The 14475-nt window shown below is 37.7% G+C and overlaps 1 protein-coding gene across 1 annotated transcript; it reads right to left on the bottom strand.

Moving 5' to 3' along the window:
• Positions 1-1051: 1051 nt before the first annotated feature.
• On the bottom strand, positions 1052-13791 carry LOC134752312 (V-type proton ATPase subunit e 2-like). The gene is made up of 4 exons (XM_063687982.1): positions 13593-13791; positions 13456-13503; positions 11070-11157; positions 1052-2031 (listed from the first exon to the last, which is right to left on the bottom strand). The coding sequence occupies exons 1-4, from the start codon at positions 13688-13690 to the stop codon at positions 2005-2007; spliced, it is 261 nt and encodes an 86-aa protein (XP_063544052.1). The 5' UTR covers positions 13691-13791; the 3' UTR covers positions 1052-2004.
• Positions 13792-14475: the final 684 nt, after the last annotated feature.

Below are 14475 nucleotides of genomic sequence, written 5' to 3'. Positions count from 1 at the left end.
TCCAAGCCTGGTAATTTTTTGGCTTGCCTGTTCGTGTATTATTTGTATCATGTTAATGCCGCTTGTGTTCTTAAACGAATTTATAACCTACTTTGACTATAATACAAAAAAAATCGGCATTAAAGCAAACGTTACGTAAGCGACTCGTACTCAAAATTACGACAATACTTTAGGCTAAAAGACTAGACGAAAAACTTACCCTTTTCATCCTCCTCCTCCTATTGGGCCGGTCTCTCATTTCCATCATCATCATCTGAGGCACTACAGCCGCGGGTGGCCCTTAGCCTGGTCAAGCAAATCTCTCCAGTCCGATCTATTTGTGGCCTTTCTCTCCAACTTTTCACTTCCAAGGTCCTGATGTCCTGGTATACGCCGTCCAACCATCTGAGCTTTGGCTTCCTTTAACTCTGCGGCCTCTCGGCCTTCGGCGTTTGTGGGTACTCTGGCCTCGTCCATTCGTAACACGTGCCCTGCCCATCGCAGGCATCCGATCTTTATGGTCTTAATGACGTTAGGCTCATTATACATTTGGTATAGCTCGTGATTATAACGCGTTCGCCATCTCTCATCCTCCATCACATCACATCCTCTCATTTCCACCTCAGTGGAAAGGCCGCCGTAACACCGAGAAAAAATTTGACGTTTTCATCTAAAAGGTACAACATTGTCGGTTGTCGATAAGGTTGATTTCAAATTGAAGCTATATTGAAATAGCGCCTTATTGACAATCACAATAAAGTCAATAAGTACCCTTTAGTTTGAAATCGGCACAAATAAATAATGATAAATAAATAAATGTTATAAGACATTCTTACACAGATTGACTAAGTCCCACTGTAAGCTCAAGAAGGCCTGTGTTGTGGGTACTCAGACAACGATATATATAATATACAAATACATAGAAAACACCATACTCAGGAACAAATATCTGTGCTCATCACACAAATAAATGTTACCGGGATTCGAACCCAGGACCATCGGCTTCACAGGCAGGGGACCCACTAGGCCAGACCGGTCGTCAACAAATATAGGTAAACAAATTAGAAACGGTTTAACTCACATAACTTTATTGAAATAAAATATCTACAATATATAAGTTTAAACAGAGGTTCACACCATTTACACTTCGACAGAGAACGGAATGATCATTAAATACTTTTCACTTGAACGGGCTTATATTAATGTTTCATATTATTTTATTAAATTATTACATTTAATTCAACAGTCCCTAGATGTTACGGAGATATTCACAAATATAATAAAGGCGTTTGTATTATTTTTATATTAAATTCAAGTCCCAAAATGTTAAGGATATTTTCACGAATACATATAGGTACAGATATAGTGCATAATTATTTTCCAATCGTGTTTTCACGGAAACGTACGAACGCGTCTTGCTATAAGTCAGTCTCGGTACAAAAAGTACTGAGTTTGACTGAAGTAGCATGACAAATAGAATAGAATAGAATAGAATAATATTTATTCAGGCAACACATCATTATTACATTACAAAGATACATTAACAACAACAAGAAAAAAAAACAAAGGTGAAAAATACAAAACTAACAGATAAGGATGTGAGGCTGAAATGGTCTCCACTCAGCAATGCAGTTGGCACGACTAAGCGTTGTCAACGGCGCTGGTTTTCTGTGGAGCCAGGAGGAGAGGAGGTGTGCGGAACGGCATACTGCGCGACTTGTGTGTCAGGTAATAATAAATAAATAAACATTTGTCAATAGTAAATATGAAATATAAATACTTGTATATTACAGCAAAGGTACACGCATTATACATATAAATTCATTATATTGCGGTAACTAGAAATCGACTTGGGGGTTAGGTAATATTAAATACGAACGTTTCCGAGAAAATATGATGGAAAACAATTATGCACTACATCGTAGCATCGTACATAATGTTTTTTGATGTTATTTAACAATCCCTCGATGTTAGGGAGATATTCACAAATATGTGTGGAATTAAATTAAATAAATGGCCGCTGATCTATGCAGTCATGTTGATGGGGTTTCCCTGAAACAAAAACGGGGTCAATAAAAACAAAATAAAAACAAAGGAACACTTAAAATTAAATTGTATTAGAGCCACTTGCACCCCACTAACCCGGGGTTAACCGGTTAAACCGTTAACCCAGTGTCAGTGGGGGCCACTCCTTGCGGGCAAACTCGGCTCCGTTCGGCTCAGCATCAATTATTAGGGTTGGCACAACTTGACGTCCCTTTGCGTGCACGACCACAGATAAGATAATGACTTGAATTTTGACAACCCTGGAAATACTTGAAGGATTTATGCAATAAGATGTACCAATATTACCAATTTACCAAGATTTAATTTGCGAGCTATGGAAAGGGCAGGCTCGGATCGTATTGGTAATGAAGTCATACGTCAGAGAACTAAGGTCGTCGACATAGCCCACCGGATAAAATAAAATAAAAAAGATAGCCCACCGGATTAGCAAGCTGAAGTGGCAGTGGGCCGGTCATATTAGCCGTAGAACCGATAACCGTTGGGGTAGACGAGTTCTCGGGAGACCGCGTATCGGCAAACGTAGCGTAGGACGCCCTCAAACTAGATGGAGCGATGACCTTCGCAGGGTGGCTGGCAAGAGCTCGATCAGTTGCCGCAAATCGTACTCAATGGCGTGCAGTAGGAGAGGCCTATGTCCAGCAGTGGACGAGAGTAGGCTGATGATTAAAGGATTTGCCACACTGGATGCATTCTGCGGTCAACGGTCAGGTCAAACCCGCATTATGTATGAACAACATTGACAGCAACCTTTAAAGTTGAAGTTTTTCCTGACCGCTGCCCGCAGAACGCATCCAGTGTGGAAAATGGCAAATCCTTTACCAATTTTCATTGTAACGACGACGGTATACAAAATAAAAGATTTTCAGGCGAAACTCTTACTATTATCACCGAATACTTTGAGTGTATTTTGGGAATATCGTATCGTATTTTAAAACTAGAGCATTTATTTAAGAGTTGGCATTACGCTGCGCAGACATTTTTAATTTGTGAAGCCCGGTACCGAATCCTGGTTCTTTTCATACTAGGTTGAGGGAGACGATGGCTGAGATACGCGTCATACTCGTGAACGGGTGCTGTTTGTGGAGACCGGTCTCTTTAAGTTTACACGGGCTTCATTTTACCTATGTAACTTTACTTTTGAGTGGCATTAACGTGAGGCACTTCATTCGGTTCAATTATATAACAATTCAAGTCTTGGAGACCCTTTACATCTCTGGATAATTTGATGATCTTTTTTATTATTATATACATTTTATCTCTGACACCTAGAGACTTTTACATCTCTAAACAATTTTAGTACTTATGTTATTTGTATAGTTTTTATTAGTTTTTTTTTTTCTTGTGTAATTTAACATTTATATTTATGTAATTGTTTTTTTGTAATTTTGGATTAATTTTATTGTTTGTAAAAATTGACATGTAAAAGTGCCCCTGTGGCCTATTTGCTGAATAAATGTTTGATGTTTTGTTTGACTATAGTTCGTTCTTTTAGCATTAGAAATAAGGTAAGCTATCTTGACGTATTTTTATTAAAAATGACTTGAAAAATAAGTCACAGCAAATATGTTACAATTATAAATCATAAACGATCTTTTACATTCTTTTGCTTTCATAAGTAATATTAACTAATTTTTCAAAAGCGTTTTTCAATAAAAATACACGTCAAGATTGTTTACCTTTTTTGTAATGCTAAAAAAAAAGAACTATATGAATTTTTCGGAACTTATGTACAGTCAAGTGTGCATATAATTTACTCAAAAATATGTCCCATAGTTCTTAATTCGCTGCCATAAGAACAACGGGTCTTTATTGTTTGACATAATTATTCAGTCATAATGTAATGATTGTCATATTATCATTAGTCATAATTTGGTTTCTCTCAGAAACGCGTAACTATTCAGGATTGCCATAAAACAAACCTAACCTAACCTATTTATAGGATAACCTGAGGAAAATCCCGAAAAGTTAACGGTTTCAGAATTATGACTAATGATAATATGACAATCATTACATTATGACTTTCAATAATTATGTCACACAAAGGGAGGGGGTCCCTTTGTGACATATTTTTGAGTATGGTGTGTACACCCATATTTTTACACTATACAATATCATTTGATTTTAAATTTACCAGTCACTTTTCGGTGAAGGAAAGCATCGTGCGGAAACCGGACTATAAGGGATAGGTTCCCCTCTGGGTTGAGATGTCAGATGGCAGTCTTTCGTAAAACAAATGTCAGTGGACCTAGTTACATAGCTTTCCAAACTGCCTCTCGACAGACTTGGCAGTCGGCGCGCCTATTTTGGCAGCAAAACCGGTGCTATAACGCCGTGCTATATGAACACGCAGTCGAAATAGGACGCAATGTATTTATGGATTATAAAGTGCAGAATTTCAACAGCGAAATGCATGTTATTCGAGTGTATGACAATTTCTTTGGCACGCTATAACATGTGATTAAAATCTTGGTTCCGTTGAGGCAGCTGGCAGCTGTTATCAGTGGCAAAAAAAGACTAGATTATTTTATAGCATTCAAAAAGTGTACATGTACAGCTGCAGAGTATATTATAGGGACATATCGCCGCTATACTTACTCAACCTCGTATCTGCAACGTGAGTGGGACATTCTTACACAAATTGACTAAGTCCACGGTAATAACCTAGTGGTCCACATTCCATTCGTTCGGACGAAACGTTTTGCCTCCTCCTTTTTGGTACGGACGGCTAAGGAATGGAATGCGCTCCCGCCATCCGTATTCCCTGATCAATATGACCTCGGTCTCTTTTAAACAAGAGTGAATAGGCTGTTACTGAACCGGTGAGCTCCATCTTAGGCCCTGTCTTCACTTTCCATCAGTACCTCTACCATCAGTTGCCAGAGTAAATTTCACTTACTTTAAGTGAATAAACGCGCCGTACGTCACATATTTACGTCGGTTTACGTATTATGTGCCCAACTTCACTCCACTGCAAACGATGCTATCCCTTTCTAAGTTATACTAAAAAACAGAGCAAGAATTATATCGGAGTATTGTACAGCGCCTCTAGGTGTCACCTAAAGAACTAAATATCAAACGTATGAGTAAACGGTAAATTACCTATCGAAATCCTTAGCGAACTACCAGTTTTGACATTGACATATTTACTCACGTCTACGCGGTCAACGTAATTTACTTTCTTGTATATATGTATGTGTTTATTGTTAATTTAATATTAATAATATTATTTAAGCTATCATATAATGTTTATAATTCTCTGAATTCAAAATTCTGGGCTAAATCATCAGTGGCGTGCCTAGAGTTTTGGAGTAAGGCAAGCCGAAAGCGCACAGGGCATACTCATACTACTACTACAGGTGTGACTAGGGCCAATCACCGATCAGTTTATAATAAAATAAAAAAAGTTGCTACGAATCATAACAATTTTGTAAGTGTGTGACGTATTTTAACGTGGCTATGAATGTGTGAGTTTAGCGACACTGGTTTTCATACTAAATAGCAGTCATTTCACATTTACTAGTTTATTAATTCGTGACTAAGTCCGTGACTAAGTCCGTGACTAAGTCCCACGGTAAGCTCCAGAAGGCCTGTGTTGTGGGTACTCAGAAAACGATATATGTATTACTAGTGACCCGCCCCGGCTTCGCACGAGTGCAATGCTGATGTATTATACATATAAACCTTCCTCTTGAATCACTCTATCTATTTAAAAAAAACCGCAGAAAATTCCGTTGCGTAGTATCAAAGATAGATATAACTCCGTAATCGATGGATACAGTCTAAGGAAAAAACGTGCCTCGAAAATCAAGAAAATTTGATTCTCGTTCAGAGGGCGCTACTAGTTTTGGCCTACAGTCGTATAGATGGCGTTGACGGTTTCGTTTGTTATTTAACAATTTTAACGCATATCAGTGAAAGAACATGGGTCAAAATCATAAAAATAATTAATGCAAATAAAAAAAAAATCATTTATCTATATTTAAATACATTCTATCGTATTTTTATAAATCTTCATTTTTAGTTTTAAAGTGTGTCGACAGATGGCAGTGAATTTACTGGGGTTACAAAATTTACTATGACAGTAACGCTCTAGTATCAGTTACTCTATGGTAGTATTAAAGATCTAAGCATACATATGGACAGACAGACAGCAGGAAGCGACTTTGTTTTATACTATGTAGAATTAAACATCCATGACTAAGGAACAAATATCTGTGCTTATCACACAAATAAATTACCGGGATTCGAACCCAGAATAGAATAGAAATAATTTATTCGTGAGCACAAACACAAAAATAGAAAATTATACAAAATAGAGAAACACAAAAACCGGCCAGTGCGAATCGGACTCGCGCAATGAGGGTTCCGTACTTTTTTAGTGTTTGTTTTTATAGCGGCAACAGAAATACATCATCTGTGAAAATTTCAACTATCTAGCTATCACGGTTCATGAAGATACAGCCTGGTGACAGACAGACAGACTGACAGACGGACAGCGGAGTCTTAGTAATAGGGTCCCGTTTTTACCCTTTGGGTACGGAACCCTAAAAAAGAGAAAGTGCCACGAAATGGTCTCATCACCTCAGCACCAGGACCGGCTTCATAGGCAGGGTCAATAGATAAGTGAGATAACTGAGCCCCCTGCATATAAACTTGTTTGCAGGGTCAGTTATCTCCGCAGCTTACTGTACATTCCGTAGATGCCGCTGTATATTCCCACTGCCATAGAGCATAACGCTCGTTCACAAAGACGCTCATCGCTTCTCTTCGGCGGTGGGACATCTGCCTTTACTAAACTCAAAGAGGATATAATAGGATAGAGCGGTACCGTCATAGTAAATTTTGTAACCACAGTAAATTCAATGCCATCTATCGACACACTTTAAAACAGAAATAAATATTTATAAAAATACGATAAAATGTATTTAAATATGGATAAATGATTTTTTTTATTTGAATTAATTATTTTTATGATTTTGACCCATGTTCTTTCACTGATATGCGTTACAATTATAAATAACAAACGAAACCGTCAACGCCCTCTATACGAGTGTAGGCCAAAACTAGTGGCGCCCTCTGATCGAGAATCAAATTTTCGTGATTTTCGAGGCACGTTTTTTCCTTAGACTGTATCCATCTATTACGGAGTTATATCTATCTTTGGTCATAGTAAATTTTGTAACCACAGTAAATTCAATGCCATCTATCGACACACTTTAAAACTAAAAATGAAGATTTATAAGATATAAGATAGAAGAGAAGATATTTAGTTTAGAATAGTTAAATGTAATATAGATTAGCATGTATAAATTTAATGTAATGGGTTGATGCCTAAATAAATAACATTTTTATTTATTATAAAAATACGATAAAATGTATTTAAATATGGATAAATGATTTTTTTATTTGCATTAATTATTTTTATATGATTTTGACCCATGTTCTTTCACTGATATGCGTTAAAATTGTTAAATAAGAAACGAAACCGTCAACGCCCTCTACACGAGAGTAGGCCAAAGGTAGTGGCGCCATCTGATCGAGAATCAAATTTTCTTGATTTTCGAGGCACGTTTTTTCCTTAGACTGTATCCATCTATTACGGAGTTATATCTATCTTTGACTAAACTGATAACTAATATGGTCTACAATTTTGGCGTGCTTCGCTTCCGCGTGCGTGGCGTGAATAGACGCCACACGTGGAGTGTTACAGGTGTTGTGGCTACATTTATAGCACGTACAATGGAGCATTCCAGATACCATAGTTCATAGTTCAAAAAATACAGCGAATTTAAGTTTTTCATACGAAACTTGTTTTCGCTCTAATTCGTTTGTTTTATAAACTGAAGCTATATAAACGGAAATAAATGTCACCAAGTGACCAAGGTGTCGCACCTACCGCGATAGCAGAGGACGCTGGTTTGATTCCAGCCTGGGGCACTGGAGGCCTTGGTCACTTTTTCTTAGTATATGACATTTATTTCAGTTTTTAATTTATATAGTAGTGTTTCTACTTGATATAAAAACAAATTAAAGTATTTTCTGAAAAATAATTTAATTTGTTCTAATACTCTAACAGTTTGAAGCTATGTTAAGATGCCGTAGTCGATTATGGAGCAAAAATTTAAAATTGATAGATTTAGTCGTTGAAATTATACACGTTTTGTTACGTAATATCTAAATAACAAGTATTAGTTTCTATTAGCACGTCTTCTCATCTTGATTTTTAATAATGAGGTCGCGAGCGTGCGTCACCGGTAATATATGAAAAGAAGGGGCAGTTTTTAAAAATTCATCAAAAATTTATGGTGGTAAATTATACAAATTGATGTATAAGAATAGTTTCAGCAAATGTTGTAGATTGTTTAAGTATCAAAATTACGTTGAAATTAAGTCGATTTTCAGAGAAATTGTCACTTGTTTTGAAGTAATTTCTGGAGAAAATTGATTTCGTCTAACTTTCATTTACACTACTTCAAAGTCATAAAAATAAAAATGCAGTCTGATAAACGTCAAGCACAGGATATGTGTAATACAAAATTACCATGTTTAGCCGTCCAAACTTTACGAAATTTACAAATAAGAGCGACAAAATCAGTGCTTTACGCGCGTTTACATAAACGTCCATCAGAAAAGCAAACATTACTAATTTAGTGAGTCTGTTTTCAAAAAATTGATCTGATAAAAGGTAAGATAAGAAGACGTGCTAATAGAAACCAGTACTTGTTATTTCAATTAGGTAAGAAAAGGTGTACAATTTCACCGACTAAATCTATCAATTTTTCATTTTTGCGACTAAAATCGACACCGGCCTCTTAACTAATTACAGACCTCGTCATTGTATGTGCAAAAGTTTCATTACAATCCAACACGTAGTTTTAAATTGAACGAAACTCCGTTTGTATGGGAAGGTGAGACTCGGCCGAGCTTGCCGGGGACTTATCTAAAGGGGCCCACTGACTATCAGTCCGCCGGACGATATCGGCCTGTCAGTTGTTCTGTCAACGTCAACGCTGACGCGGACGGTCGAAAAAGTTGTTCTGAACTGTCAATTTTTTTTGTTCTAACTGACAGGCCGATATCGTCCGGCGGACTGATAGTCAGTGGGCCCCTTAAATGATCTGTTGTTAGAAAGCTCAACGTGACATCCGTTATCCGTATTGCGGCGTAGTATAGGCGTGCATTCTAGCGCGGGTCGCGGGTTATCGGGGCTTCTAGTACATAAATGGGCCGCGGTAACTGACTTGTTTACTGTGTGCTCGTTTACTAACGCGTGCATGTTGCCGGTAAGTTATTATTATTGGTCTTAAAGATATATAGGGGGTGGCTAAAAAATAGGAATAATTTTAAAATGGACCAGACAAAATGTATGAAACAGCCAAATTTTTTCTCGCGATTTCGACGTTGGTCCCATAGTAAAAGTTGCTCAGTATTATCCCAAAACCTCCCTGGCAACGGGATTGCACTTATTTTTTAACCATCTTGTAGAAAGCAAACAAGTAATTCATCAACAAGATGGTTAGCAAATATCGTGGCACATGGACACACGAAAGTGCATTGCCGGCCTTTAAAACTAGGTTTAGGCTGCGTCACGGATTATATAATAGTTCTTACGAACAGATACTCATTTTTCAATGAAAACGCAAATATCCACCCAACCATACCCAATGTACATTTAGGTACCTGGAATTATCAGTACTGCTACTCGACACTAGATGCCACTTGTGTCGCGACTGACGAAATGTGTATTGCTCAACAATTTACAACTAATATTATAAGCAGAAGGAGATGAAAATAGAGTTCCGGTTAATCCGTTAATACAAAGATACAGTCTCGGATACAGTCTAAGGAAAAAACGTGCCTCGAAAATCATGAAAATTTGACTCTCGATCAGAGGGCGCTACTAGCTTTGGCCTACTGTCGTATAGATGGCGTTGACGGTTTCGTTTGTTATTTAACAATTTTTACGCATATCAGTGAAAGAACATGGGTCAAAATCATAAAAATAATGAATGAAAATAAATAAAATCATTTATCCATGTTTAAATACATTTTATCGTATTTTTATAAATCTTCATTTTTAGTTTTAAAGTGTGTCGACAGATGGCAGTGAATTTACTGTGGTTACAAAATTTACTATGACAGTACCGCTCTAGTATAAGTTACTCTATGGTTAATATTAGCTGAAAATCGTTGAGCATTAGACTTTCCGTTAGTCGCGACATCTATTGTCGAGTAGCAGTACTGATAATTTCGCTACTTGCCGCTAGATGTCGAATACAAAAATAATAATAGTCAAAAACTGATGTATGGAGTGAGCACTATGTTTACTTAATTCTCTTTGACGAAACTAAATATTACAGAAAAATCTGCAAGTAGGTCAAGCGTGAGACGAACTTACAACAAAAAATACTTTGTTAAAAAAGTGTGATGTACGCTTGGGGCGCGTGTCAGACTGACCAACTGAACCGGTAAATATTTCCGTTGCGCTGACGGGGACGGCTCCTAAAATTAGTGCGATAAGGACTGCAGCTGTATGATATCTCTTTCAGTTTATAATTTATATATGTATAGTCATAGAATAACTTATACTAGAGCGGTACTGTCATAGTAAATTTTGTAACCCCAGTAAATTCACTGCCATCTGTCGACACACTTTAAAACTAAAAATAAATATTTTTAAAAATACGATAAAATGTATTTAGATATGGATAAATGATTTTTTTATTTGCATTAATTATTTTTATGATTTTGACCCATGTTCTTTCACTGATATGCGTTAAAATTGTTAAAAAACAAACGAAACCGTTAACGCCATCTATACGACAGTTAGCGAAAGCTAGTAGCGCCCTCTGAACGAGAATCAAATTTTCTTGATTTTCGAGGCACGTTTTTTCCTTAGACTGTATCCATCTATTACGGAGTTATATCTATCTTTGGTATAGTAGTGTGACTGCTTAAAAAACACAAATCAAAATATTTCGTAAAAATAATTTGATATGTTCCCTAGATAGAATGTTATTTACCCATTTGCGCGCCATCCAGATGAGTGTCTCGTTGCTGAGTCTGGGCCCGATGAGCGGGTTCATCTGCGCCATGTACGCGCACAGCCAGCTGGAATGATACAGGGATACAATTAACTTGTGACAAGCATTAAGTTTTTTGTACCCAAAGGGTATAACTAAGACTCCGCTGTCTGTCCGTCTGTTACCAGGCTGTATCTTACAAACCGTTGGAGGCATATTGTGCAGACGCAGGTGCGTCAGTTTGAAGCTAGGCGGCGCACAGAACTCGACGCTAAGCGCGACGAGCTAAAGGCCAGACCACCTGTGGCCATACGTTACAATTATGTCGGAGGGGTGCACATTCGCAGCAAAAATTGCCTATGTCAGTCACCTGAGAGCGCACCAGCGACGCTCTCAGTGGTAAAACGCAGTCATTGTGGCCGAAATCGGCTAGGAGATGATGATGACCAGGCTGTATCTTACAAACCGTGATAGCTAGACAGTTGAAATTTTCACAGATGATGTATAACAACAAATACTAAAAACAGAATAAAATAAATATTTAAGTGGGGCTCCCATACAACAAACGTGATTTTTTTGCCGTTTTTTGCGTAATGGTACGGAACTCTTCGTGCGCGAGCCCGACTCGCACTTGGCCGGCTTTTCAGAGTTTAGATATAACGTAGCCCAGCCAGCAGGCGCCTATTTCACCAGAGAGCCTACTGCAAGCAACGAAGTTCGCAAACTGCGGGCACCTTTCTCTGTCACTCTAATTTCGCCTCACTGTAGGCCTAGCAGAGGAGTGGCGCGACGGTATCTCATCTCGCCCGCGAGATAGACTACCCGTTCCTCTTTAATTAATACAGTGAGAAAAAGACGAATAGTCTATCTTGTGGGCTTACTAAAAAGAGAAAGATGCCCGCAATTTGCGAACTTCAGGGTCAGTGTTTGTGGTAGGCCCTCACACCCCTGTTTCACCACAATTAGCTTTTTGTATGAATTTTTTGGTAGATGTCAATCAGTTCTACCTCCCGTGAGATTAAAATGTTTCTCATAAGAATGTGATGTATTCTATTGTACCCCAGAAACTTAGGACTTGTAATACACCAAGAACCAGAAAAATATGAAGCAGGAAACTGCCAACCAAAACTATGCTGACCTTACATTTGACATTGAGTGAATTTCAATACAACTAAATCTTCAGCAACTTACAGTCAAATAGATGGCAGATTATTAAGGAAAAATATTAGCGTAATGGTAACACATTGGTCAGTGAGCAATCAGTAGTAATGGCCTGTATTGTAAAAATGTATGTGCCAGTTATTAATTTGCTGACATAAGAGCTATGGGACATATTTTTGAGATGATGAGATCTAGTTATCATATAAATGAGATAGAAATAAAAGGCACCCATAATTTTAACTCACTAGTCATTAGCCGGGTCCACACATAGCGAGTATACGCGCGAGGCAATTTCCTCGCGCACAAAACGGCCAGTGTAGACGTGCCTCGACCGAGGCGGCGCGCGCGAGGCACGTCTAAAAATGTTGATGCAACACGCGCGCCTCGGCCGTGGCACATCTACACTGGCCGTTTAGTGCGCGAGGAAATTGCCTCGCGCGTATGCTCGCTATGCGTGGACCCGGCTAATCACCAGGAATATTTTTTAAATTGTATACCACAAAAGTAGCCAACAACCGTACACTGGCGTCTTTTGAGCGTAGGCGTCTAGTCAGCGCTATGGAAAATGGTGCCAGTTGCATCGAGCAGCAGCCATAGTGTTGACTATACACTGACGCTCGGGAGACACTAGTGTGGGGTGGCTCCAAGTGTGCGACCTGATGTTAAGCAGCCATCGCAGCCTACAGACACTTGCAACAAAGTGCAAAAGTACATATAGCTCACTTATAGCTATACAATAAGCTTGTTTCAAGATATTTAGCACACTACACTGGACGATACCTAAGATTGCAGGTGACTTTATGTATATATATTACTATATATTATATTAATTATTTCTGTGGTATACCAATGTGTGTGTTGTACCAATAAGGAATAGATAATATTTGTTTTCCTGGCCTCAATTACTACTTAACACTACTTTTTGTCTTTCTCCTTTTATCTGTGTGTTAATAGTACCAATAATAATTTATAAAACATACTAGTAGGTCAACAATTAGTTATGGTTGATATGCTAGAAAGCATACATATAGCACAATGTTTCAAAGATAGCAATGATAGCATAGTCTTATAATATTTCTAACATGTTTAAAATATTAGAACCATAGTGGGTTTATTAGTAGTTAGCCGTAAACCGTAAAAAGGTTGATTTAATCTCAACAAAACGAAGGGTGGCTTTATAACAAGGATAACCGCTTTATCAAAGAAGAAATGTAAGAATACTTACAATAACCAACATGTGGCAGCTGTTAACATCAACACCACCTGGATAATCCTGGAATATAGTGGTGAAACGTTAGTTTTATCACTTTGAGAGCCAAATATAGGTGAATCATTAAGTGCTTGGATAGGCGTACAACTTACCCTCTGTTAGGACCCTTAGGGGCAAAGAAGGGGCACACAATACCAACGACGCCCCATAGGATGGTGAAAACAGCAATAGGAATCGCAGAGGCACCCATTTTGAGGAAGTGTTTGCTATATTCCCGTGGTTTTGCTCTCGCAAACAAATGTCAGCTGCCCCCAGCAAGATGGAGGACGCCTGTAATGTTGGTATTACTGTTCATAGTCATATGACAATTCGACGTTTTGATACTGCATAAGTGCGAAATCTTACTATGCAAAATCAAATCCAAGAATATTATAAATCCTCTTTATCTCGAGCCGAGCGGATAAAATTAAAGAAGAAAAAACTCTGTCAAAAGATTCTTTGGACAGAAGCCAAAATAATGATGTAATTTCGGCTGTCAAAATTCAATATTTTAAATATGTAATTAAAATTAAAATCTAAAAAAATTAAGTGATATGAAATGAAAAGACATAAATTTAACGTGGTATCTAATGTTTAACCCAGTGGGTGTAAACGTAGATAGTTACTACACCTTATTTATTTTCTGGCTTAAAATTTTCGGTGTTTATACGACACTTCTCTTTGTTACTGCACTTATTGTTATTTACATTTTGTAAGTATTACTATATTGGTACTACTTGTTTACTTTTATCACAAGAACCCTCCTTTTGCTTCTCCGTTCCGTAGTCGGGTAAAAACTAAAAATATGCTTTCATTGCCCTCTGAAATGAAATGAAGGTTGTTTGCTACTTGTTTTTTTTGGGTAAGATTTTTTGTAAATAGCCACTACTATATTTGTACAATCATTAAATTAGGAAAACTGTATAAATAAAATAAACAAGTCAAGACCACTGGCTCAAATTCTCTGCATGTGTGGCATGAAAAAAAAACTGAAAT

Source organism: Cydia strobilella, chromosome 24 (genome assembly GCF_947568885.1).
Source record: "Cydia strobilella chromosome 24, ilCydStro3.1, whole genome shotgun sequence".
In the NCBI taxonomy this organism is placed as follows: domain Eukaryota; kingdom Metazoa; phylum Arthropoda; class Insecta; order Lepidoptera; family Tortricidae; genus Cydia; species Cydia strobilella.
Note: the sequence above shows the minus strand (reverse complement) of the source record. Positions and strands in the feature narration are given on the sequence as shown.